Consider the following 26,922-nt stretch of genomic DNA (forward strand, 5'->3'; position numbering starts at 1 on the left):
TATAAATATATATATATATATATGTATATGTATATGTTTTTGTTTTGTTTCTATATTCTTGAGTGTACTCAGTAATTCTAAAGGTATTTTATGAGGAAAGCTGGAACTCTCTTAAATTTGCCCGTGTATGTTAAGGGATGTGGTGGGATGGTGTGAAGCTTGACCTGTTCCTAAATTTCTCCGTGAAACCATCACAGTGAAGCTTCATAATTTTGTGTAACTTTTCTGTTTAGATTTTATCCGCCCCTATGTTGCATTATTGGTGTTGTCATCTTACCTTGCTGGAATCCTTTTAAAGCATTTGCCCCTTTGCAGTTCAATAATTAAAATGATCTGATTTGTGGCCAGGCACGGTGGCTCACGCCTGTAATCCCAGCACATTAGGTCACCGAGGCAGGCAGACTGCTTGAGCCCAGGAGTTCAAGACCAGCCTGGGTGACATAGTGAGACCTCATCTATATAAAAAATGATAAAGTCGCTAGGCACGGTAGCGTGCGCCTGTAGTCCCAGCTACCCAGGAGGCTGAGGTGGGAGCCCAGGGAGAAAAAAAGAAAATGTCAGTGCAGGAAATGTGTTGCTCATGAGTGTGTGGGGGGCTGTCAGTTCTGAGGTTCTCATGCGGCCTGGGAAGAGGCAGGTGTGATGTGTGGGATTGAGACGTGTCCACGCACAGGAACCAATGAAAGAACTGTACAACATTTACTTTTTCAGAGGGAGGAAATGGAAAGCAAAAAATACCCCAAAGAAGGCAAGAAAGAGCAAAAGGAAGTAGAGCAGATGTGATAAACCAACCTGATCCGACGGTAGCCCAGCTCCCTCCAGATCACACTAAATGTAACCGGACCAGAGAGCTTCATTAAGAGGAAAAACTGTCAAACTATCTTTTAAAAAGGCAGCCTGCTTACACAAGTACAAGAATATAGAATGGTTAAATGTGAAAAGACGGAAGATGAAAGTACCACAGTGACCAGAGAGCCGGTGCCGTGACCATGCTGGATGTGGGAGCAGCTGCAGGAGTCCCAGGGAGGTGCCTTCCTGTGGCAGGAGGAGCACCTTTTTCCACCATGTACGAACACCTGGGCAGGGGAGACCTGTTGTGTGGCCCTGACGCTCGGCCCTCTTAGGCCATCCTGAAGTGCACTGGCCGCCTCTCGGCTTCTCATTTCCTGTTGCCTTGAGGCTAATAGGGTCCTTGTAGCTGTCAAACCCCACAAGGTGTTTGTTTATGACACAGCTCCTGGGCATTGATTCTGCCATCAGCCTCTCCTCACCACCTCACTGGACTTTCTCTTCTGTGATGGGCGCGTTTTTCCCTAAGTCGCCGTGTCTTTTCATGCCTCTCCACAACATTTTTGTTTGAGACAGAGTCTGGAGCACAGGCTGGAACACAGTGGCGTGATCGTGGCTTACTGCAGCCTCAGACTCCTGGGCTCCAGCGAGTCTCCTGCCTCACCCTCTCAAGTCTCTGGGATTCCAGGTGTGCATCACCACACCGGTGCCTAAAGAAAGCCTTTGAACACACAGAAGAGTTGCAGGGAGTCTGTCGCCACCTAGCTCTGCAGAGTCTGCCAGCCTCTGTGTCCCCAGACTCTGCCTGTTGCAGAAGAGCTGTGCCCGTTTTCCTGTTTCAGGTTATCAGTGTGGGGGTGCTGGGCACAGCTCTCACCAAGGCTCCGGCCACATTCTCTCCGCACAGCCAGGGGTCACATCAGCTCTCACCAAGGCCCTGGCTGTATTCTCACCGCATAGCGAGGCATCAGATCTGCTCTCACCAAGGCTCCGGCCACGTTCTCACCGCACAGCCAGGGGTCAGATCCGCTCCCACTGAGGCTCTGGCCACATTCTCCGCACAGCCAGTGGTCACATCAGCTCTCACCAAGGCCTCGGCCGTATTCTCACCGTATAGCCAGGGGTCAGATCCACTCTCACCAAGGCCCCGGCCGTATTCTCACTGCACAGCCAGGGGTCAGATTCACCCACAGCATCTCCACATGTCTGAGAAGTGCAGGAGCAGGTGGAGGTGCTCGTGAGGGGCGAGCACACATAGGCACACAGGTGCACACACAGATGGATATATGGGCACACACACACAAAGTACACATCCATAGGTGCACGCACAGGCAGGCACACGAGCACATGCCCCCCCTGCCGCTGGATCCCAGCTATATCTGGTGGGGGGAATCCTGGAATTCCCATGTGACCTCCCCTTGAACGTGTCTTTGACCAGAACATTCTTGGTCACATCCGCTGGTAGTGAATGAAGGCCAAGCCCGGCTGCCTGTGTCTTCAGGTGCAGGAGCCATCTGAGCACTGAGGGCAGATCCTGGGAGCTAGGGCAGTTGTCCGGGATTGTTATGAAGATCAATAGTGAACAGCCTGCCCTTCTTCCTTTTCTTTCCTCCCAGCCGCCTTCTCCTGCTTCTCTCCCCTTTGCTGCCTGACCGTGGTGCTTGTGTGCAGTGGAACTGCTGTGTGCTGGAGCTTGTGGAAAATTGGAAACCTGCGTTTCTCCTGCTTCTCATTTTAAAGACAAACAGGTTTTCCACAAATGTGAAAGGCACACCTGGGAAGTCAGAGTGGGAGAAGGATTTGGAATTGGACACATGAACACGGAAGGCTTCGTTCTGCTGTATGTGGCTCCCAAGTGACGGGACAGGTGTAAGCCCCATGGCAGCACGAGGGCAGGGCGTGTGCTTCCAGTGTGTGCTGAGACAGACGCGCCGTGTGTCGTGGGCTGCAGACGCACCCGCGTGCTGAGACAGACGTGCCGTGTGCTGTGAGCTACAGACACGCCCGTGTACCGTGGGCTACAGGTGCGCCGTGGGCTGCAGACACGCTGTGTGCTTTGGACATAGACTTCTTAAACTTCTGTGCAGCAGTGGCCTTCTCTGTTAAATTTGAAATGTTTTTATTTGGCCAAATAGATGTTTATGGAAAGTTAACAGAGTTCAGTGCTCCTTCATAATAACAGGGAAACTTAGTTTAGTACTTAACCTGAGATCTGAGTTTGGCTGCAATGGTTGTTAGAATGATAATATCAGTAGCTGCTGAGCAGCTGTGGCTTTCAGTATCAAAGGAATGGCCGGGCGCGGTGGCTCAAGCCTGCAATCCCAGCACTTTGGGAGGCCGAGACGGGGGGATCACGAGGACAGGAGATCGAGACTATCCTGGCTAACACGGTGAAACCCCGTCTCTACTAAAACTACAAAAAACTAGCCGGGCGAGGTGGCGGGCGCCTGTAGTCCCAGCTACCCAGGAGGCTGAGGCAGGAGAATGGCGTGAACCTGGGAGGCGGAGCTTGCAGTGAGCTGAGATCCGGCCACAGCACTCCAGCCTGGGTGACAGAGCGAGACTCCGTCTCAAAAAAAAAAAAAAGGATCAAAGGAATAACGGTGTCATTTAACAATACTGCCTGATGCTTAAAGAGCCTGAAGCCTCTGTGTCCCCAGACTCTGCCTGTTCCAGAAGAGCTGAAGCCGCAGGCTGGTATCATTTCATCTGCTCTGTGTCAGGTACAGAGAGGAGACGAGGAGTGAACCCGACTTGCAGCCCAGCCGCTGGTGGTTGGTGTTTCCAGAGAACCCGTTTCCCAAGAGCGGCCCCGTGGTTGCTGTCAGCCTGAGGCTGCTGTCACCCGGCCATGACTGTCCGTGGCCTGCAGTGAGTGACCAGGCCACAGTGGGTGGGTCAGAGGGACTCATGGACATTGATGCTGGCAGGGGCCTGACATCGTGAACCCTGTTTTCCGTTGTGGCACGGGGTCCTGTGCCTGCCTCCCGAGCAGCTGAGCACAGTCACCCACACTGTCCGTATGAAAGGCCCTGCTTGTGTGTTGTGGCCCCATGTGATGCCCTCCAGAGTGCTTGGAGGCCACAACCCCAGAGGAAATGGCCCCGTGCAACGAGGCCCCACCCACCAGCGCCACAGGCTGTCCCCAGCTCACAGTGCCAGCTCATCTCCCCAGGCATCCCATGTCATCAGAGTCCAAGGTGCCAGGCTGCCCGCCCCCCTCCCATCTTGTCAAAGGGCCTTTCCTGGCGTGAGTAGAACTGGGGCTTTCCCTAGGTTCTGCTCATCAAGCGTACAGCTGGAAGCCGTGCTGCATCCTCCCTCCACACCAAGGACTCTGATGCACAGGTGCCCAGTCACCAATGCAGGTGTGCTTGCGCCCCCGACATGGCAGTTCCTCCAGCCATGTACACGTGCAGGGCAGTCCATTGTGGTAGCCTTGGGAGCTGTCTTAGTTATCTTTGTGTCCTTGTGATCAGTGAAGATCCAACTGAGGTCGTCGTCACCCATCGTGGGACACATTCGAAGACCCCAGTGGATGCCTGAAACCGCAATAGTGCCGAACCCTGTATATACTGTTTTCCCCTCTCGGAACACATTTCTGATCAAATTTAACTTAAAAGTTAGGAACAGTAGAGACTAAAGCCAATTGTGAATCAAACGGAATGATTGTAAGGGTGCACTTGCGCTATTATCCACACTGTTCGGGCTGGGAGATCTGTAAGGGTGCACTGCGATAAACCCACTGTGCGGCTGGCGCTGTAAGGAGTGCACTGCGATAAACGACAGCTGTGGCGGCTGGCGCATCCTGTAAGGGCTTTGTACCCTTCGTGATAAACACTGGGGGGCTGGCGAACTGTAAGGGGTGGGCACTGTGATAATGAAACTGCGAGACTGAACGTACTTGTCCTGTAAGGGTGCACGGGTCGATAAACACTGTGAGAGCTGGCGAATCTGTAAGGCGCGCAACTGCGATAAACACAGGCTGACGAACTTTGCCTAAGGGTGACATCTGCGCTATCACACCACTGTGCGGAGCTGCGTCGACCATGTAAGGCTGCACTGCGATAACACTGGCGGCTGGCGACTGTAAGGGTGCACTGCAGAAAGTACAGCACACTGTGCGAGCGGGCGAGCTGTAAGGGTGGGCACTGCGATAAACACTTGCGGGCTGTGCGTCGCGACCTGTAAGGTGCAACTGCCGCAGTGACGCAACACTGTGCGGCTGGCGACTGTAAAGGGTGCACTGCGGATAAACACAGGCTGACGACTGTAAGGGTGCACTGCGATAAACACTGTGCGGCTTGGCGACTGGTAAGGGTGCACCTGCGAATAAACACTGTGCGGGCTGGCGACTGTAAGGGTGCACTGCGATAAACACTGTGCGGCTGGCGACTGTAAGGGTGCACTGCGATAAACACTGCGGCTGGCGACTGTAAGGGTGCACTGCGATAAACACTGTGCGGCTGGCGACTGTAAGGGTGCACTGCGATAAACACCCTGTAAAGCTGGTCTCTTTCTCTCGCAGTCTTACCGCTCTGTGTGCACCTAGTTTTAGACCTTGGTTGAACACAAGTAACAAACCAGGGAAAGCAAAGCCGAGTGGGGGCATCCGCTAGAAGGGAGAGGCAGCCTCAGGGCACACTGTGGGGCCTTGGCAGTTAGGGACTCTGCAGACTCCACACGCCAGTTGGTTGGCAGCACAGCAGAGCACCCGGAAAGGGCACATGCCTGTGACAGGAGTGAGATGTGGTGGAAAGAGGCGCTTAAAATTATTGAGGACAAGATGGATTATTCAGTATTTAATGCTAACAGCTGGCTCTCCATTTTGATGTGAAGGGGTAAGCTAGATTTTATTTTTTATTATTTTATTTTTTACCTTTAGGCTCTCCTGGACTGGGTTAGATTTTGTATACACACATTTCAGGTGGAGGTCTAAAAAAACTGTTTGGAGCGTATAAAGAAAAATAGAATATATTTGTAATCTTGGAATATGGAAGGACTGTGTTTCCAAAATATAAAAATAGATAGATAGATAGATACATAAATAAAAGATCGGAATATCTGATTTTTTAAAATTTATTTTTATTTTTTTATTTTTGAGACAGTCTTACTCTGTTGCCGAGGTTGGAGTGCGGTGGTGTGGTCTCAGCTCACTGCAACCTCCATCTCCCGGGTTCAAGTGATTCTCCTGCATCAGCCTCCCGAGTAGCTGGGATTACAGGTGTGTGCCACCATGCCCAGCTGATTTTTGTATTTTTAATAGAGATGGGGTTTCACCATGTTAGCCAGGATGGTCTCCGTCTCCTGACCTCATGATCCACCTGCCTCGGCCTCCCAAAGTGCTGGGATTAAAGGCATGAGCCACTGTGCCCGGCCTGTCTGATTTCATATAAATGAAAAACTTTTGTTTGACCAAAATCAACATGAGCAATGTTAAAAGAAAATGGGCCGGGTGCGGTGGCTCAAGCCTGTAATCCCAGCACTTTGGGAGGCCGAGACGGGTGGATCACGAGGTCAGGAGATCGAGACCATCCTGGCTAACACCGTGAAACCCCGTCTCTACTAAAAAATACAAAAAACTAGCCGGGCGAGGTGGCGGGCGCCTGTAGTCCCAGCTACTCGGGAGGCTGAGGCAGGAGAATGGCTTAAACTCGGGAGGCGGAGCTTGCAGTGAGCTGAGATCCGGCCACTGCACTCCAGCCTGGGCGATAGAGCGCGACTCCGTCTCAAAAAAAAAAAAAAAAGAAAAGAAAAATGACGTTTCGGGAGAAAATGTTTTTCACATATATAACCAGAGATTAATAACAAGTCTGTTTAAAGACTTCTTTAAATTACCAAGAAACTCATAATCCACTCCATAGAAAATGGCAAACCATATGAACAGATAAAGAGGAAGAAGTTTAAATGACAAATATCCTAAACTGCCAATCTGACCATTAATCAGGGAAATGCAGATTGAAACAAGGTATCATTTCCCGGCTAATTTTGTGGTAACAAGACGAGGTAAATTGTCCCAGGAGCTGGGGAGGAACCGCTGCTCTAGGTAGGGGAATAGGAGGTGGCACCACCCACATTGTCATATACCAGCCCTGACATCAGTCCCATGGCCGTGCTTGGACTTGGGCACAGGTGCAGAGACGTCTGAGCTGAAGCCCAAGGGCCTCGTCCTGATCATCGTCCTGTCGTCTCCTGACGCGCACTTCAGAATGAGCAGAACATCTGCGTCCCATTTCTAGTGCCGTGCATGGAAAACAAACCCAAATGATCATGTGTGGATGCTCTGTGTGTGCACCAAAGCCTCCGCCTAAGAGGAGAGATCTGGCTTTAATGCGCCCTGTTGGAAAGGACAGAGGGACGAAAGGACAGGTGGAGATGCTGGTCTTTTCTCCATGCTCCATGTTTTTATCCAAATTGCTTGTGTTTCAAATTAATACATTGAGATATTCAGATAATATGAAAATGTGGAATAAAATGAGAGACTTTTGGCAGGCTGTCACTAACGTGCCCTGCTTACTTGTTCGCAGGTATGGATCCTGGCGGGAGCCAGTCAACCCCTATTACGTCAATGCCGGCTATGCCCTGGCCCCAGCCACCAGTGCCAACGACAGCGAGCAGCAGAGCTTGTCCAGTGATGCAGACACCCTGTCCCTCACGGACAGCAGCGTGTAAGTCCCGCCCCGGATACCCAGTCCCTCACAGATAGCAATGTGTAAGTCCTGCCCCAGACACCCTGTCCCTCACAGACAGCAGTATATAAGTCCCACCCCGGATCTCCAGTCCCTCGTGAACAGGAGTGTGTAAATCCTGCCCTGGACACCCTGTTTCTCGCAGATGACAGCATGTAAGTCCCACCCTACTGCAGAGCGCAGCTAGCTGAGGGGACTTCGTGCTGACCCAGCGATGCCTGGGCTTTGTCAGGGAAAGCGTTTCCTGGCCCCCCAGCTCTCAATGAGAGTGCGTCTGACACGCAGGCAGGCTGTACTGCAGAGACTGTCCTCCAAGCAGCACAAGTGAGGGCTCAGCTTTGTGTTGGGCGCTTCTCTCTGTGACCAGGGTTGCTGGGACCTCCCCACGAGGAAGGATCGAGGGTGAACCTAAGACAGTCTGTAGGCTCCCCAGGCTAGAGTTTGCTCTTTGGTTTTCAGAGTCTGGGGTTTCAGCTTAAAAGGCAGGCACAGGCCAGCTGTCTCACCACTGGCTGTGGTGAGTGATGTGGTCCCCGAGGCTGGTGTAGGACAGGGTCCTGTCTTGTCCCCATCACCCACTTGGCAAGGGGCTAGGAGCAGGAGTGAGGGAAGGTGCTGTGGTTGTACTGAGGCCAGGGCCTCAGTGGCCCAGGGACGGCCTGGGCTACACATGTGTGATCCTTGAGGTGACAGGCAGAAGCTTATTCTTTCATTGTCCAGGGAAACCCCATGTGTAAGAACGTGCTTGCTTTATGACCTCTTCCCCCGTGCTTCGCAGCTGGCTTTTTGGGGCCTATGTACACCCCAGCCTTAGGAGTTGCTGAGGCTACAAGCGTGCGCCACCGCGCCCGGCTCGTGATGATTATTATTTTTGTGGAGATGAGGCCTTACTGTGCACTCGAACTCCTGGGCTCAAACAGTGCACCCAGTTCAGCCTCACGCGTGCTGGGATTACAGGCATGACCTACTGTGCCTGGCTGGTTTGTTCTTTTCATTTGCCTATCTTTAAACATTTTTCCAAAACCTAAATTTCAGATGAGCAGAACAAGTTGTCACATTTTATTTCTGAACCAAATTCAGCCAGCCACATTGCCGTAGGTCTTGGCCCCTTCGTTTTTCCCCAGGTAACTGTGGTGGTGCGGGGGCAGCTCCCTGCCCCTTCCCGGCAGAGCTGCTCTGTGTGGCTGCTCCTGGTGTCTTTCATCCTCTTTTAATTTTGAATCTTCAGAATAAAGTGTTGACTTGCTTTTAGCAGCACCTCACTTGAAGTTATTGGAGTTGAAGCAGTGCCTGCCATGGCCCTGAAGCCTCGGGCCAGATGGTTGGGTGCAGAGCAGCCCACAGAGTGCCTGAGCAGACCACATATCCTAGCATCTGGTTTCCCTCTTCCCCAAAACTGCGTTACTATAACAAAAATTAACCTGCCAACTCAGTGTTCTCAAAAAGTCTCCTAATTCTCTCCAAGAAAAGGGACATATGTTTCCTAAAGGGAGGACCTAAAATAAATATTTTTTTTCCTTGATATTCTGTTCATCTTGGTTTGTACTGAAGTGTTTAACAATTTGGCGTGTAAAATTGCTACACATACTTGAAAGTACATCAGAGGTAAAAAGTGGACAGGTGAAGAGCATTATTCCGGTGGGGCAGCTGGGCTCTGCTTTTGTGCTGGGGGCGAGCTCACAACTGTTCCACATGGCGCTCCAGAGGCTGTGAGCTGTGGACATGGATGTGGGGACAGTGCCTTATCCACAGAGGCCTGTGGAATTTCCCCATCCAAGTGTCATGTCTGGGAAACCAGTAGAGTGGTGGCTTCAGGGCCCTTGAACAAACCCCGGAGACAAGTGTTAGGTGAATTGTAGATTCGCTTGTTCCTGACGCCCACCGTGACCAAGCCAGACCTGGACTTGGCTCACCGTTGCCCACAGCACGTAGTGGTGCTGTGACAGCCGAGGACGCCTCAGGAGGTGCCGTGTCTGCCGTGCAGCCCTGGGTCGGGCGCTCTCTCACGTTGCCCTGTGTCTCCTGGCAGCTCTGGGAGGCCCCTGGGTGCGGCACGGATCCGTGGAGCTGCCATGCTTCCGAAGGCAGCTTTTCTTTCTTTCTTTTCTTTCCTTTCTTCTTTCCTTTCTTTCCTTTCTTTTTTGAGATGGAGTCTCTCTGTGTCGCCAAGGCTGGAGTGCAGTGGCGCGATCTCAGCTCACTGCAAGCTCTGCTTCCCTGGTTCATGCCATTCTCCTGCCTCAGCCTCCCGAGTAGTGCTCCCAAAGTGCTGGGATACAGGCGCCCGCCACCACACTCATCTAATTTTTTGTATTTTTAGTAGAGACGGGGTTTCACCATATTAGCCAGGATGGTCTCAATCTCCTGACCTCTTGATCCGCCCATGTCAGCCTCCCAAAGTGCTGGGATTACAGGCGTGAGCTGCCGCACCTGGCCCGAAGGCAGCTTTTCTAATAGCGGGGAGAGGGCAAGGGCTTTCATGAAGGATGGTTGTGCATGAGTTCTCTTAACCCCGGGGTCATTTTTCAGACCATGTATAATTTGACTTACGTGTTTTTTATGATCTTCTAAAGGGTTTATAAAGAAAACGTGTTGTGGGCCGGGCGTGGTGGCTCACGCCTGTCATCCCAGCACTTTGGGAGGCCAGGGTGGGCGGATCACGAGGTCAGGAGATTGAGACCATCCTGGATAACACAGTGAAACACCGTCTCTACTGAAAATACAAAAAACTAGCCGGGCGTGGTGGCGGGCGCCTGTAGTCCCAGCTACTTGGGAGGCTGAGGCAGGAGAATGGTGTGAACCTGGGAGGCGGAGCTTGCAGTGAGCCGAGATCGCGCCACTGCACTCCAGCCTGGGCAATAGAGCGAGAGACTTGGTCTCAAAGAAAAAAAAAGAAAAGAAAAAACCTGTTGTGAAAGAGCTACCTTGTGCCTCCCTCAGAGAGCACACTGCCCTGCCAGCTCCTGGAGAGAAGCAGAGTGTGCAACCTTGGCATCTCTTACCTTTCTGTGGGGCGCTGGTTGTCCTGGCTGCCCACTGTGCAAACCCTGAAATGTTTTTGGTCCATTTAGGAATGCCTTCCAAGGCAGGCACACTGCACCATGGTCTAGGCCACAAGCAGGGACCAGCAAACGTTTCCCATGCAGGGCTGGCAGTGAATATGTGAGACTTTGCAGCCACATGCAGTCCCTGTCACAGATTCTTCCCCTACCCTTTAAAAGTGTAGAAACCACTCTTAGCTGTCAGGCCCTAAAGAACAGGCAGGCACAAGGAGGCTTTATGGAGGTGCCCAGTAAACACCAGCTGGGAGGGTATGTGTCTGGGTACCTGGGCTTTACCGCCACATGTGAACCTTTGTGTGTACATGAGTGTGCACGTGTTCCCCTGCACATGTGGGTGCCTGCATCACCCGTGTGCACGTGTCTCAGTGGTGGTGGCTCACGGGTGTCGTCACCATTGCCTGCTGACAGGTGGTCGGGGCCGGCAGCCCTACTGGCACGGTGCTGGCCCTCCTGCTCCTCTCTGAGTTAATGGCTGCCTCTTTCTCCTGGACAGGGATGGGATCCCTCCATACAGGATCCGTAAGCAGCACCGCAGGGAGATGCAGGAGAGCGTGCAGGTCAACGGGCGGGTGCCCCTACCTCACATTCCCGTAAGTACTGGTTCTGCGGCCCTCAGCCCATCATCCTCCCCGCTCAGCGTGGGCCTGGTGAACTGGTGTGCGGGAAAGGCACTTGCCAGACTTCCCATGAGCCGAGCTTACCTCTAGGCGTAAGGGTGTGATCCCAGAAACATCTGTACGTGGCCAGTCCCTGAGGGCGGCCGGGGACATCAAGTCTCAGGCAGCATTTAGGGCCCAGAGGGAGCTGTTCATTCCAGAGGCCCCATGCCCCGAGGCCACATCCTCCCTGCTGGTAGGAAGTGTCTTGCCTTGTGAAGTTGGGTGCTTCCCCTCAAGGGGAGAACTCGGAGCCTTTCTCATGACTCAGAGCCCAGACCTGGCCCCTGCACAGCGCTTGGGGAAAACTTGGTGTTTTTGTGGCTGAACGAGAGTCACCTCTGGGTGAATGTCTTGATTTTAAAGCTGCCTCGGCTTTTGCTGTTGGATAGAATAATGGTGCCTTTGCCCAGTCTCGGGCATGGGGGCTTGGCTGGGCATCAGGTCACAGAGCTGAGTGCCGGCTGGAGCCCAGCACAGCCTGACTCTGTCTCCAGAGCACTCCTGTGTTGGTAAACAGATTAATGATCTGTCCTTATTTTGATGGGTTGACTGAACAGGAAGGATGTTTATGGGAAGATGAGAAAAGCGGTGTTTTTTTTTGTTGTTTGTTTTTTTGAGACGGGAGTTTTGCTCTCACTGTAAGCTCTGCCTCCTGGGGAGTTTTGCTCTCACTGTAAGCTCTGCCTCCTGGGTTCACGTCATTCTCTTGCCTCAACCTCCCGAGTAGCTGGGACTACAGGTGTCTGCCACCACACCTGGCTGCTTTTTTTGTATGTTTAGTAGAGATGGGGTTTCATCGTATTAGCCAGGGTGATCTCAATCTCCTGACCTCATGATCCGCCCATCTTGGCCTCCCAAAGGGCTGGGATTACAGGTGTGAGGCACCGCACCCAGTCTCAACTGTGGGTTGTTCTCAACCCACTGTTAGCCGCGGTGTCTGAGGGTGAACCACGTGAACATCTGAGTGTCTGTGTAGGGAAGTAGGCATTTTGGGAGCATTGACAACATTGACATTGAAATCTTGGTCAGGATTTCTTAGCCTTTTAGCTTTTCTGCAGACATCAGTTTCCAAGTCAGGAATTTCTTTATGGTTGAAAAGAAAGGATGTTGGTTTGTTCTCACTTCTGAGAAGATGCCAGCTAACCCTTGACTCAGGTTTGGCTAAAACTAGGCGCTCATGGTGTCTACTTAACAAAAAGCGGATGACATTGTAGGCCATGTGTGGGTGCGTGCGTGTGTGCGTGTGCTCTGGAAGATCTGGGGCCCTGCCTGCCAGGCATGACCCAAAGCTATGATGAGGTCACAGCCCAAGTCGAGGGCTCCTGCACAGCCACCGGCCTCTGATTTTCAAGTCACAGTTCCCAAACGTCCAGAACCCGCAGAGCCACCCTGATGAAGGAGGCCCAAGAGACAAGACTACAGCTGAGCGACTACAGGCTCAGGCCAGCCCTGTGTGCCCCTGAGGATGGGGCTTGAGTGGGCTGAGGCCTGTGGAAGGCTTCTGTCCACAGGGGCGCCCCGATTTTGGGGTGCTGGTCAGAGTCTTCATGTGTAGAAAGTGCACATCTCGGACTCTGGATGAAGGGGCATCAGGCAGACAACCTCCCCTTGGAAGGGTCAGGAAGGACAAAAGCTGAGGAGTGCGCTGGTGCCTGGAACGTGGACCTGGAAAGACCTCTCAGGATGCCAGACAGAAAAGAGGAGGCTGATGGCGAGTCCCTGGTGTCATCAGAACCTTCCAGAACTGAGGGAAGCACAGAGCCCTCAGGTCCTGGAGGGTCACAGTTGAGTCACCGGGAAGATGAAGCCATCAGAGGCGACAGGCACAGTCAGGAGCAGGCCCTGCCACATGTCGCACCACCAGAGGGCCCTTGTGTGGTGGGGTGGGGGCCACCGTGCATTTCTGTGTGAACAGCCTGCAGCAAACCACCTCATCAGAGGCTCCGTAGGAACCTGGATCAAGTCCATGTGGCCTGTCAGGCGGGGCTGTGGTTGGAACCTTCGGTGGGCAGTCCCTCAGCCAGAGACCCAAGTGAGAAACGCACATCACAAGCACAGCTGCCAGGGGCCTGGTCACTGCTGCTACTGGGAAATTGGACCTGAGGACGGTGGTGAGCCGAGGTGGGGAGACCCAGGAAGCCGATGGGGTAGCAGGACGTGCCGTGGCTGCACCGCCCGCTTCTGCTCTGTTGAGGGCCTTGCTTTTGCGAAAGCTGTGCTGTTTCTCTGGTGGGTCCATGGCTCTGCAGCAGGGACAGTAGGATGGGAACAGCTTAGATGCTCATAGGAGCAGAGCCCTGTTGTGGCTGCACCCATGGATGCCCAGGCTGCATGCCCCGTGTGAGACTTTTTTTTTTTTTCTTTTTTTTTTTGAGACAGAGTCTCACTCTTTCGCCCAGGCTGGAGTGCAGTGGCACAATATCAGCTCACTGCGGGCTCCGCCTCCTGGGTTTACGCCATTCTCCCGCCTCAGCCTCCTGAGTAGCTGGGACTACAGGCGCCCGCCACCTCGCCCGGCTAGTTTTTTGTATTTTTTAGTAGAGACGGGGTTTCACCGTGTTAGCCAGGATGGTCTCGATCTCCTGACCTCGTGATCCGCCCGTCTTGGCCTCCCAAAGTGCTGGGATTGCAGGCTTGAGCCACCGTGCCCGGCCCCGTGTGAGACTTTTTAACACCTGACCATGAGAGGTGGAGCAGGTTCATCCCGAAACCCCCCTCCACCAGCTGTCCGTGGAAAAATTGTCTTCCACGAAACTGGTCCCTGGTGCCAGAAGGTTGGGGGCGTGGCTTCACCGCATCTGCTTCCAGAATCCCTGATGGTCTTTGGCCTTTGTAATTACTTGGAAGTTTCACGTTTTCATTTACTTGGTTTTTTCCTTTATGGTATTTTTTTCTGTTCCTCCAAAGCTGGAGAGGTTGCCTGCCATTCTCTGTAAATGTGATGACTCTGACAGTTTTGCTGTTCTCAGAACTGTGGTGACGCAGCCTGCAGGGCCACGTGGAGTCTTTTTATGGAACTCACGTGGCGGCCTGAGTGCTCCTCTTGGCCCCTCAGCTGTGCTGCTCTCTGGAGTCTTATTTTTTATTTTTATTTTTATTTATTTGTTTATTTTTTGAGACGGAGTCTCCCTCTGTCGCCCAGGCTGGAGTGCAGGGGTGTGATCTCGGCTCACTGCAAGCTCCGCCTCCCGGGTTCACGCCATTCTCCTGCCTCAGCCTCCTGAGTAGCTGGGACTGCAGGCGCCGCCACCACGCCCGGCTAATGTTTTTGTATTTTTAGTAGAGATGGGGTTTCAACGTGTTAGCCAGGATCCTCTTGATCTGACCTCGTGGTCCACCCACCTCGGCCTCCCAAAGTGCTGGGATTACAGGTGTGAGCCACCGCGCCCGGCCCCCCTTGGAGTCTTTTTATGGAGCTCGCGTGGCGGCCTGAGCACTCCTCTTGGCCCCTCAGCCGTGCTGCTCTCTGGGCCTGACGATGGGCTTTTCGTCCTGCTCTTGGTATCTGTGGTGCTGACTATTCAGACCATGAGTGCTCCTGTCTGTGCCTCTGGCTATCTGCAGACACAGCAACTGTGGTCCCTGCAGTGCTGGCAGCTCCCAGTCCTGTGTGTGCCACTCCCGCGTCTGCGCCGTGCCCAGCACTGGGCACGGAAAAGCCAGCATGGCCCCCAGCCACCCATCCTCCGCCCCGGCTGCAGCAGGAAAGGGTGGCTTGTTAGTCCCTTGCCATCTGTACGGATGCCCGGCTCTCCACACATCCGGACACACCGGCTCCTGTCCCTGCTGGTGCCAGCCCCAGCCTTCCTCATCATCTTCTAGAAGCACTGGATATTCATCCTTGGCTCCGGGACAGACCCCTTCCCCACACTGGGCACAGCCCAGACTCCAGCAGTGACTTCTCCCGTCTCTGAGACATCACCCAGTACCCTGGGCGTGCCCTTGGCCCCTTCGTACTCCCATATTCCCTGAAGTGAAGCCTGTGGCTCCAGGGCCAGCCTCTCTCTGAGTCCCGTCTACTATGGAGCATCTGAGCCTGGAGGAGGCCCTTTGTGTAGCTTCCGTGTCCTGTCTCACCCCATCCTTCTGAGGGTTAGGTGCTGTTTCTACTCTCATTGTGTAGATGAGAAACGGATGCGCAGAGCCAGGACTGCACCAGAGCCCATGGCAGAAGGGCAGGAAGGCCACACACATGGAGGGTCCCTCTTCCTGGCTGCCACCCTGCTCGCAGTCACAGGGGAGCTGTCCCTGGCTCCATCCCTCCACGGCTTAGACACTGGTGGCCTGGATTTTAAAGCATGTTTTGCCGTGAAGGATGTTATTGGAGCAGCTGGCAAAATTGGAATAAGATCTGCCACATGATGTTACTGTATCAGGGTTAGTTTTTTTAACAATCCATATTTGTACTGTGGTTAGGTATGAGAGTGACCTTGCTTTTGTTAAATACACTCTTAACTGGTTCAGAGCAGTGAGCATGCCTGTATGTGTGTGCGCCTGTATGTGTGTGTGCGCCAGTGTGTGGGCGTGTGTGTGTGCCTGTGTATGTATGTGTGCCTGGGCGTGTGCCTGCCCATGTGTGGGCGTGTGTGTGCCTGTGTGTGTGTGCCTGCCGGTGCGAGGATGATAAAGTACTTATGGCAGAATGTCAGCCCTTGGGGAATCTGGGTGAAGGTGGACAGGAATTCCTTGTTCTATTTTTGCAGCTGTTTTGAAGTGTGAAATTTAAAATGAAGTACCCTCAAAAGTTACACAGGGCCAGGCGTGGTGGTTCACACCTGTAATCCAGTGCTTTGGGAGGCCAAGGTGGGGGGAGTTCGAGGCCGCCTGGGAAGCAAGACACCCATCTCTATTTTTTTAAAAAGCTGTATGGTGCATTACTGTAAAATACATTGCAGATATATTGTTGTTGTTATTATTATTTTGAGATGGGGTCTCACTCTCTCACCCAGGCTGCAGGGCAGTGGCGTGATCTCGGCTCACTGCAGCCTTGATCTCCCAGGGCTTGAGCAATCCTCCTACCTCAGCCTCCCAAGTAGTCGGGACCACAGGTGCCACCACACCTGGCTAATTAAAAAAAAATTTTTGGCCGGGCACAGTGGCTCAAGCCTGTAATCCCAGCACTTTGGGAGGCCGAGACGGGCGGATCACGAGGTCAGGAGATCGAGACCATCCTGGCTAACACAGTGAAACCGCGTCTCTACTAAAATACAAAACTGGCGGGGCGAGGTGGCGGTCGCCTGTAGTCCCTTCTACTCGGGAGGCTGAGGCAGGAGAATGGGGTAAAACCGGGAGGCGGGGCTTGCAGTGAGCTGAGATCCGGCCACTGCACTCCAGTCCGGGCGACAGAGCGAGACTCCGCCTCAAAAAAAAAAAAAAAAAAATTTTTTTTTGTAGAGATGAGGTCTCACTTTGTTGGCCAGGCTGGTCTCTTAATTTCTGACCTCAAGTAATCTGCTCACCTCTACTTCCCAAAATGCTGTGACTACAGGCGTGAGCCTATATATTCTTTTTTTTTTTTTTTAGGCGGAGTCTCGCTCTGTTGCCCAGGCTGGAGTGCTGTGGCCGGATCTCAGCTCACTGCAAGCTCCGCCTCCCGGGTTCACGCCATTCTCCTGCCTCAGCCTCCCGAGTAGCTGGGACTACAGGCGCCCGCCACCTCGCCCGGCTAGTTTTTTTTGCATGTTTAGTAGAGACAGGGTTTCACCGTGTTAGCCAGGATGGTCTCGATCTCCTGACCTCGTGATCCGCCCGCCTCGGCCTCCCAAAGTGCTGGGATGACAGGCGTGAGCCGCCGCGCCCGGCCGAGCCTGTATATTCTATATATATTCTTTACTATAACGTAAAGAATGGCCTTTACATTCTTTTAAAAAGGAAAGCCCGCCTTTCCCAGACCTCCCCTGTCCTCCAAATCCTGTGTGTCCTTCCCTGCCCTGGGGCCTCGGGGGTCTTCTGCTCACACCCGCTGCGGGCGTCTCCTCGAGTGTTTCTCTGAAGCGGATGGGGAGCGCTGGCTGTGTGTCCTGAAGCTGCCCTGCTCAGGTCTCTTGATCTGCTAGTGGGGAGATGCTGGAAAGAAGCAGCCCTGTCTCCTGGGTCCGTGGGGGAATGATGGACAGACTAGCCGGACAGGAAAAGGGGGGCCGTGAGGAAGTTGATTCCCAGCTGAAAGGAGGAAAGAGGAAACTCTTGCTTTAAAATACAACAAAGGCCGGGCCTGGTGGCTTACACCTGTAATCCCAACACTTTGGGAGGCTGAGGCAGGCGGATCACGTGCGGTCAGGAGTTGGCGACCAGCCTGGCCAACATGATGAAACCTAATCCCTACTAAGAATACAAAAATTAGTCAGGCGTGGTGGCGGGCACCTGTAGTCTCAGCTACTTGGGAGACTGAGGCAGGAGAATCGCTTGAACCCGGGAAACAGAGGTTGCAGTGAGCTGAGATCGTGCCATTGCACTCCAGCCTAGGCGACAGAGTGAGAGTTCATCTCCAAAAAATAAAATAATAAAATAAAATACAACAGAGCTAGCACACGCTCTTTCCCTTCACCAAGAAATGTTTTGGCAGTGACCTTTCAACCCCCATGCCTCACAGTCCTCTCCCTCGCAGCGCACGTACCGGGTGCCGAAGGAGGTCCGTGTGGAACCTCAGAAGTTTGCTGAGGAGCTCATCCACCGCCTGGAGGCCGTGCAGCGCACACGGGAGGCCGAGGAGAAGCTGGAGGAGCGGCTGAAGCGCGTGCGCATGGTGAGTGGGCCTCGGTGGTGTCCTGCTGTTCCCTTACAGCTGGGATGTACTGATGTTCAGGACAGCTTTGGCCCCGATTCCTTGCAGGGATGCCCAGGGCTGGCCGAGGCCTGCTGACCCATGAGGCCTCCCTGCTCAATCCCCCATGCCCCTTTCTCTGCAGCCGAGCCCCAGCTCAGGATGGGATGTCCAGCGGCCCCATCCCACCCTCAGAGGCCCAGAGACACACCTTGGTCACCCGCATTGAAGGGGCCGGGGGTGACACAGCTGCCTGCTGTACCTGGTCCTTCGTGGGTAGAAGGGCCACAAGCTGAGGCTGCAGCAGGTGATCTCAACTTCTTCACCCCATGAGGCCGGCAAGTGGGATGAGCACGTGCAGAGCACGAAGGGCTAGTGGCATGCAGTTTTTTCTACACGCACTCAGGGGCTGCGAGGCCTGAGAAGTTCCACCACCTCCTGGTCACTCTTGGTTCCTTGAGGGCCATGGTGCACGAGCTTCTAGGCACTTGTGTTGTAGGACTCTTTGCTTAGTTCAGCTAAAGACAGGTCCCTTTCACATGGCCACGAAAAATTAGGCTCACAGACAATTTGAAGGGTGAGAAGGACAGTTTATTGGGTGAAAAGGTAAAAAGGGAAACAGGCAGGCACGGTGGCTCACACCTGTAATCCCAACACTCTGGGAGGCTGAGGCGGGCGGATCACCCGAGGTCAGGAGTTCCAGACGAGCCTGGCCAACATGGCGAAACACCATCTCTAATGAAAAATATAAAAATTAGATGGGTGTGGTGGCGGGCGCCTGTAATCCCAATACTCAGGAGGCTGAGGCTGGAGAATCGCTTGAACCTGGGAGATGGAGGCTTGTGTGCCGAGATTGAGCCACTATAGTCCAGCCTGGGTGACAAGAGTGAAACTCTACCTTAAAAAAAAAACTTCCCACAAAGCCGGAGTTCTGCCAGCGTGCTTCCTGCCTGGCAAACTGAATCCCAGGTTCCACCCAGGAAGAGGCGGGGCCAGGCTCCTCCCCGCTGCAAATGGCGCGCACTTCTGTGGCTCCACCCCAGTGTGCGCTCCTGGCAGTGCGCAGGCCGTCTGGGGTTTCTCTGGAGACCCGTTCGTACCTGGATGTCTCACTTGCGGAGCTGCCCTTGTGGGCTGGACAGGCAGTGCACACTGGTGACCCCAACACTGCGGGGGGCCAAGGCGAGTGAAGCATTTGAGCCCAGGAGTTTGAACCCAGCCTGGGCAACGTGGCAAATTCCTGTCTCTAGAAGAAGTTACAAAATTAGCCGGGCACAGTAGCACACACCTGTGGTCCCAGGTATTCAGGAAGCTGAGGTGGGAGGATCACTTGAGCTACACTGAGCCGAGGCTGTGCTGCTGCACTCCAGCCTGTGTGACAGAGCAACCTGCCTCAAAAAAAAAAAAAAAAAGCCGTTGCTTTTCTGTTAGCCAGATTAATTCCTGTGGGAGGTAAATGGGCACCATCGAGCGGGGGTCCTTCATTCTTCTTTCACTATTCGTGAATATGAATACTTAGAAAACGTATACGCTTCTGAGCATTTCCATTCACCTGATCCTTGATGTAAAATGCAGACCCTCAGCTCTCCTCAGACCACAGGAGACCCCTTGGTGCACCCACTCTCACCCACAACCCGGGTAAGCTGTGCCCTGAAGCCTGGAGATGCCACCATGAGGGTGGACGCAGGGTGCAGCTGGTGCTACCCAGCTTGGAAACTGAGCACTGGGCACTGTGTTGAGATGGCGGGAAGACCTTACACAGCTCGATGCGTAGCTGAGATTCATGACCGGGACCAGGTGTGGTCGCTGCAGGTAGTGGAGCTCTCCATGAAGGGGTTTCTGTGAGAATGCCTCACACACACAAGTCATTTTTTTTATCCACAGTGAATTGTTTTGCCGCCATGTGGAGCTGCATCCTCTTGTCTCCCCTGGCCCTGGGTCTGAGGGTCACTCTCATCTGGGTAGGGCACAGGTGTGGGGGGTGCCAGCTCCAGGGCTCTGCAGGTGCCGAGTTCACCTTCTCCACAGTCCCCCAAAGAAAGGACTCAGGGAATTTGTCCTCCAAGATCCCGAACCTAGCCAGGGCTGGCAGGACCAGCATCAGTGCCACGTGGTTCCTGTGGCGGTGAGTGAGGCCTCACCTTGCAGACCTGGTGGTCACTGGAGCAGCTCCCTTGCTTCCTGGGGTGGCCCTGGGGAGGCTGGCTGTGTGCATGTGAGGCCGACGGCGTTCTGTGGCGGCCCTGAGGAGGCTGGCTGTGCGCACGTGAGGTCAGCGGCGTTGGGGCCTGCCTGGGGGCCTTACTGGGCTGTTGTCTGAAAACGAAACATTGGGAACATAGTTGCCACGAATACGGAAATGTCAGCAGGCCACACCTGGGTCCACGGGCTGTGATGTCAGCATCATCATTTGGGTGGCAGGTGAAGGTTAGCAGACCTTAAACAAACGTGCTCAGAAAAGAAACATAGGAAAGGAAGCCTTTGCTGTTTTGCTGCCGTGTTGGCCTCTGTAATTTTCTCCTGATCTTTGTGCCTTGACCCATTCGCAGTATGTGATTCTGGTAGGGCAGGTTCACATTTTGAGTGAGACTTTTTTTAAAAAAAATTTTTGTAGAGATGGAATCTTGCTATATTGCCCACACTGGTCTTGAACTCCTGGCCTCAAGTGATCCTCCTACCTCAGCTTCCCTAAGCGCTGGGATTTCAGGCATGAGCCACCGTGCCCAGCCTTGGGCAGGACATGTTAAAGGCAGCAGGTGCTGTGTGTGTGGCTCTCACCTCTGACTCTCAAGGCTTCCCCACCCCATGGAGTCCTGGCTCTGTCCCAGTAACAGGGAGCACGGCAGAGTCCTGGCTCTGTCCAGCACCACCAGGGCCTGGGTGTGGTGGTCCTTCCCTAAAAGGAATAACCCCAGATTTTTGTTTTTCTTTGTTTTGTTTTTTCGAGACGGAGTCTTGCTCTGTCGCCCAGGCTGGAGTACAGTGGCGCGATCTCAACTCACTGCAAGCTCAGCCTCTCGGGTTCACGCCATTCTCCTGCCTCAGCCTCCCGAGTACCTGGGACTACAGGTGCCCACCACCACGCCCGGCTAATTTTTTTGTGTTTTTAGTAGAGACGGGGTTTCATTGTGTTAGCCAGGATGGTCTCGATCTCCTGACCTCGTGATCTGCCTGCCTCGGCCTCCCAAAGTGCTGGGATTACAGGCGTGAACTCCAGATTCTTTTTTTTTTTTGACAGAGTCTCGCACTGTCGCCCAGGCTAGAGTGCAGTGACGCGATCTCGGCTCACTGCAAGCTCTGCCTCTCACCATTCTCCTGCCTCAGACTTCCTATAGCTGGGACTGCAGGCACCTGCCACCTCGCCTGGCTAATTTTTTGTATTTTTTGTAGAGACGGGGTTTCACCGTGTTAGCCATGATGGTCTCGATCTCCTGACCTCATGATCCGCCCACCTCGGCCTCCCAAAGTGCTGGGATTACAGGCATGAGCCACTGCGCCCGGCTGAACTCCAGATTTTTTAAAACCCTATTTTCATTGTAAAATTTGGGAAATTAAAGTACAAAGAGGAAAACGAAAACCATCAGCTGAACGGTTAAGTTGATCGGTAACATTTCACAGCCCCATGATGGAATTCCTGCCAATGCAGACCTCGACCGAGGTGGTGAACAGCATCAAACCTTGAAACACTTTTAGTCCCTGGGAAGACCCTCGGTTAAGAATTCTCCCCAGAGTGCCCAGGCCTTTTAGTCCTACAAAAACAAGGAAAGGGAGGCAGCATAGCCACATCCACCAGGGGATGCCCACCACCTGCCTTTCCTCCGGCTCTGCTCCAGCGTCTGTCTGTCCTCTGTAGTACCATATTTTACCCTCAGCCCCAGTGCAGGTGCCCACAGCCAAGCCCACACCAGCTCTGGGGCATGCCTCTTCAGTTGCGTTTGGACACTTCTGCATGTGTGAGAGTTTGGTGCTAAACGTTGGGGAGTTTGTTTATGTTAAAATACAGAGGTAGGCTGGGCACAGTGACTCACATCTGTAATCCCAACACTTGGAGAGGCCAAGACGGGAGGATCACTTGAAGCCAGGAGTTTAAGAGCAGGCTGGACAACATAGTGAGATTCTCCATTTCTACAAAAAAAAAGAAAAAGAAAAAATTAATGAGGCTTGGTGTCCTGTAGTCCCAGCTACTTGGGAGGCTGAAGCAGGAGGATCGTTTGAGCCCTGGAGGTTGAGGCTGCATTGAGCTGTGATCGCATCGCACCACCGTCATCAGGTGCGGTGGCTCACACTTGTAATCCTAGCACTTTGGGAGCCCAGGTGGGTGGATCACCTGAGGTCAGGAGTTTGAGACCAGCCTGGCCAACATGGTAAAACCCCGTTTCTACTAAAAATACAAAAAATGTGGCTGGGCATGGTGGTGGGTGCCTGTAATCCCAGCTACCCAGGAGGCTAAGGCAGGAGAATTACTTGAACCTGGGAGGCGGAGACTGCAGTGAGCCAACATTGTGTCATTGCATTACAGCCTGGGCCACAAGAGTGAAACTCCGTCTCAAATAAAAATAAATAAATAATAGGCCGGGCGCAGTGGCTCACGCCTGTAATCCTGGCACTTTGGGAGGCCGAGTCAGGCGGATTGCAAGGTCAGGAGATTGAGACTATCCTGGCTAATGTGGTGAAACCCGTCTCTACTAAAAATACAAAAAAAATTAGCTGGGCATGGTGGCAGGTGCTTGTAGTCCCAGCTACTCAGGAGGCTGCGGCAGGAGAATGGTATGAACCCGGGAGACGGAGGTTGCAGTGAGCTCAGATGGTGCCACTGCACTCCAGCTTGGGCGACAGAGCGAGACTCCGTCTCAAAAAATAAAATAAAAAATAAAAACAAATAGGCCGGGAGCGGTGGCCCACGCCTGTAATCCCAGCACTTTGGGAGGCTGAGGGGGGTGGATTACCTGAGGTCAGGATTGGAGACCAGCCTGGCCAGCATGGTGAAACCCCATCTCTACTAAAAATACAAAAAAAAAAATTAGCTGGACATGGTGGCACGCTCCTGTAATCCCAGCTACTCAGGAGTCTGAGGCAGGAGGATTGCTTGAGCCCGGGAGGTGGAGGTTGCAGTGAGCCAAGATCGTGCCATTGCACTCCAGCCTGGCTGACAGAGCAAGACTCTGACTCTAAATAAATAAATACATACATACGTGGTAGCTTAGTTCCCTCCTTTTCTCTTGTATTAATACCAGATTTACTCAACACTGTTTTAGTTTGTCAATCCAGTAAGATGAGAAAATAAATATGAGATGCAACTTGGAATTAAAGCGATCAGATGTTTGCTCTGACAGATAAGCTTCGCCCCCTGTTAACTCGGAGAATCAAGTGAAACTCCACTGGCTTCATGTGGAAGTTTGTCAAGAAGCATCACAGCATGTGCAAAGCCCAAGAGCCCTTCTGTATGAGGGCGAGGTTCTCCTTAAAATATAAGAGGGGCCGGGCGCGGCGGCTCACGCCTGTCATCCCAGCACTTGGGGAGGCCGAGGCAGGCGGTGAGGGCGAGGTTCTCCTTAAAATATAAGGGGGGCCGGGCGCGGCGGCTCACGCCTCTCATCCCAGCACTTGGGGAGGCCGAGGCGGGCAGTGAGGGCGAGGTTCTCCTTAAAATATAAGAGGGGCCGGGCGCGGCGGCTCACGCCTGTCATCCCAGCACTTGGGGAGGCCGAGGCGGGTGGATCACGAGGTCAGGAGTTCGCAACCAGCCTGGCCAACGTAGTGAAACCCTGTCTCTACTAAAAATACAAAAATTAGCTGGGCGTGGTGGCGCACACCTGTAGTCCCAGCTACTTGGGAGGCTGAGGCAGGAGAATCACTTGAACCTGGGAGGCAGAGGTTGCAGTGAGCAGAGATTGCGCCATTGCAGTCCAGCCTGGGTAACTTATATATGTATAACATATATATACACATATAACATGTGTCTGTATATAGATATACAGGCCAAGGCAGGCAAATTGCTTGAGCTCAGGCATTCGAGACCAGCCTGGCCAATATGGTGAAAATCCCATCTGTTCCCAAAATACAAAAAAATTAGCCAGGCACGGTGGCACACTGCTGTGGTCTCTGCTATTCTGGAGGCTGAAGTGGGAGGATCGCTTGAGCCCGGGAGGCGGAGGCTGCAGTGGGCAGTGATCATACCACTGTTCTCCAGCCTGGGCAACAGAGCAAGAACTTGTCTCATAAAAGGAATAAAACTAAACTAAATCCTTGCAGAGCTCTGCCCACAGCCGACACATACACTGCATTTCTTGAGGCCCTGCTGTCTCCGCTCCTTCTGTCTGTGCCCCATCCTGCCTCTCCATCCTCAGGGACAGGACCGGTGGGGTGGGGCTCCCAGCCACCCTGGGCTGGGACGGCATCGCTGGGGGCTGCTGGGCCAGGTCTGATGCTTTCTGTTTTCCCCAAGTGTGCAGCTGGTGCTGAGAGGTGATGGTGCTGCTTGTCCCCACACAGGAGGAGGAAGGTGAGGACGGCGATCCATCCTCAGGGCTCCCAGGGCCGTGTCACAAGCTGCCTCCTGCTCCTGCTTGGCACCACTTCCCACCCCGCTGTGTGGACGTGGGCTGTGCCGGGCTCCGGGATGCACACGAGGAGAACCCCGAAAGCATCCTGGACGAGCACGTACAGCGTGTGCTGAGGACACCTGGCCGCCAGTCACCTGGGCCTGGCCACCGCTCCCCGGACAGTGGGCACATGGCCAAGATGCCGGTGGCACTGGGGAGTGCCGCCTCAGGGCACGGGAAGCATGTGCCCAAGTCAGGGGTGAAGCTGGACGCAGCCGGCCTGCACCACCACCGACACGTCCACCACCACGTCCACCACAGCACAGCCCGGCCCAAGGAGCAGGTGGAGGCCGAGGCTGCCCGCAGGGCCCAGAGCAGCTTCACGTGGGGTCCGGAACCACACAGCCATGGGGCAAAGTCCCGAGGCTACTCAGAGAGTGTGGGCGCTGCCCCCAACGCCAGCGATGGCCTGGCCCACAGGTGAGCGTGTGCCTGTCAGTGAGGAGGGGGCTTGGGGTGAGGCTGTGTCCCTGTTGAAGGCCAGAACCTCCCTGTAAAACTCAGGAAATCCAGGACCATCGGCAACAGGCAGGAGCCCCCTCTGCTGGAGGGAGTGGGCTGGACCCTGGGTCAGGGGAGTCCACGCCGTGACCTCAGGTGGGAGATGAAGATCAGGGGCCACAGCCTGACCCCGGCTCCCACTCTGGCCCTCAGTCTTCAGGGGGTGAGCAGTGAGCGCCTGTGTGTTTAAAGAGGAAACAGCCCGGGCAGCACCAGGACAGCCAGCAGGCAGCTGCTGCGCCGCGGGAGCCTTACAGAGGCCGGGTGGGGGCCTGACAGACGGGGAAGGGGCACAGCCTCAGCCACGGGAGGCCAGGGCAACTCGCCACTCTTGCTGTTGCCTTTGCAGTGGGAAGGCGGGCACGGCATGCAAAAGAAATGCCAAGAAGGCCGAGTCAGGGAAGAGCGCCAGCGCTGAGGTGCCAGGTGCCTCGGAGGATGCAGAGAAGAACCAGAAGATCATGCAGTGGATCATTGAGGGGGAGAAGGAGATCAGCAGGCACCGCAGGACCGGCCACGGGTGAGCACCCCCCACACACAGCCAGCTTCGTGGGGCCTGCTTTGCCACTTCTGGCCTCTGCACAGTTTCAGTGTGTGCAGCGAGTGTCGCCTCTGACGCCTCACACTTCCCCTCTCACTGTGGTGTCACTGTGGCACTCTCCTGGGCATCCTCCAGCAGGCTCCCTGGGCCTGGGAGGGAGGCTCCACGTCTCCAGGAGGAAAACCTCGTGTCCCCAGAGAGACTGTCCCTGAAGCCCTGAGCAGGAGGGAAGCCAACATGGCTGTCACCCCACAGGCAGCACAGATGCTCTCGGGAGGTCATTTCCAGTCTCACCCCCACATGAGAATGACCTGAGTCAGCTGGGAAGGCCACTGCTGACCATCACTTCCAGGGCAACCATAGAGAAGCCTTCTGTGCTCACACGTGGCCAGCTTGCTGAGGGCTGGGAAAGGCTCTTGTGGAGCCTGAGCACTACTCTCCTCCCAGCAGGGCAGAGGCCTCGTATATGGTGTGGAGCAAGGCCCTGGCACCACAGGTCCAGCCCCTGCCGCTGCCCGCCGGGCCGGTCTTGGTGTTGCCCCTGCTCGCCTCCTTGGCCTGCACCCGTGCCCGGAACCCAGCAGGAGGGCCAGGGGCCCCAAGGAGGTGGTGCCCCCCACTTTCCCGTCGTGGTCAGAGGCAGGTCAGCTGGGAAGTGTCGGCCCCGGTGGGTAGGTGGCCCCAGCTTTCTCGGTCTTAGATCCTCATCTGCCGCCCCCCCCCCCGACCCAGACCCTAGCCAGGGTGCACCTCCCTCCACATTACTTGGTGAGAACTTTTGAGGCAGCTGAGCGCCTGGGGCGCAGCGCTTCTGCCTGTGTTGGAAACCCATCCCACGAGGCCTTGGGGTCCCCGTCGGTGCCGCCTGGGATGGGGACCGGCTCGTCGTTTTTCTGGGACTCCTGAGGGAACGGAGGTGCACAGCACCATGCCTGGCTCATTTTTTGTAGAGATGGGGGTCTCAGTGTGTTGCCCAGGTGGGTCTCAAGCTTTTGGGCTCAAGCGATCCTCCCACCTTGGCCTCCCAAAATGCTGGAATTACAGGCATGAGAGTCACCACTCCTGGCCTTCGAATCTTTTTTTTTTTTTTGAGATGGAGCCTCACTCTGTCGCCCAGGCTGGAGTGGGCGCAATCTCAGCTCACTGCAAGCTCTGCCTCCTGGGTTCATGCCATTCTCCTGCCTCAGCCTCCGGAGTAGCTGGGACTACAGGTGCCTGCCACTTTTTTGTATTTTTAGTAGAGACGGGGTTTCACCGTGTTAGCCAGGATGGTCTCGATCTCCTGACCTCGTGATCTGCCCGTCTCGGCCTCCCAA

At 54.2% G+C, this 26,922-nt stretch overlaps 1 protein-coding gene across 2 annotated transcripts in view; it reads left to right on the top strand.

The window, feature by feature from the left end:
• Positions 1-26,922, top strand: part of AXIN1 (axin 1) — a 61,549-nt gene that overhangs the window by 25,937 nt on the left and 8,690 nt on the right. For both annotated transcript variants that reach the window (XM_017860749.1, XM_017860750.1), the window contains exons 2-6: positions 7,317-7,457; positions 11,034-11,130; positions 17,807-17,944; positions 24,455-24,984; positions 25,415-25,585. In XM_017860749.1, the coding sequence (XP_017716238.1) occupies positions 7,317-7,457; positions 11,034-11,130; positions 17,807-17,944; positions 24,455-24,984; positions 25,415-25,585 (1,077 nt within the window). The remainder of the gene's footprint in view (positions 1-7,316; positions 7,458-11,033; positions 11,131-17,806; positions 17,945-24,454; positions 24,985-25,414; positions 25,586-26,922) is intronic.

Source organism: Rhinopithecus bieti, unplaced genomic scaffold (assembly GCF_001698545.2).
Source record: "Rhinopithecus bieti isolate Rb0 unplaced genomic scaffold, ASM169854v2 scaffold_56641, whole genome shotgun sequence".
Classification (NCBI taxonomy): Eukaryota; Metazoa; Chordata; class Mammalia; order Primates; family Cercopithecidae; genus Rhinopithecus; species Rhinopithecus bieti.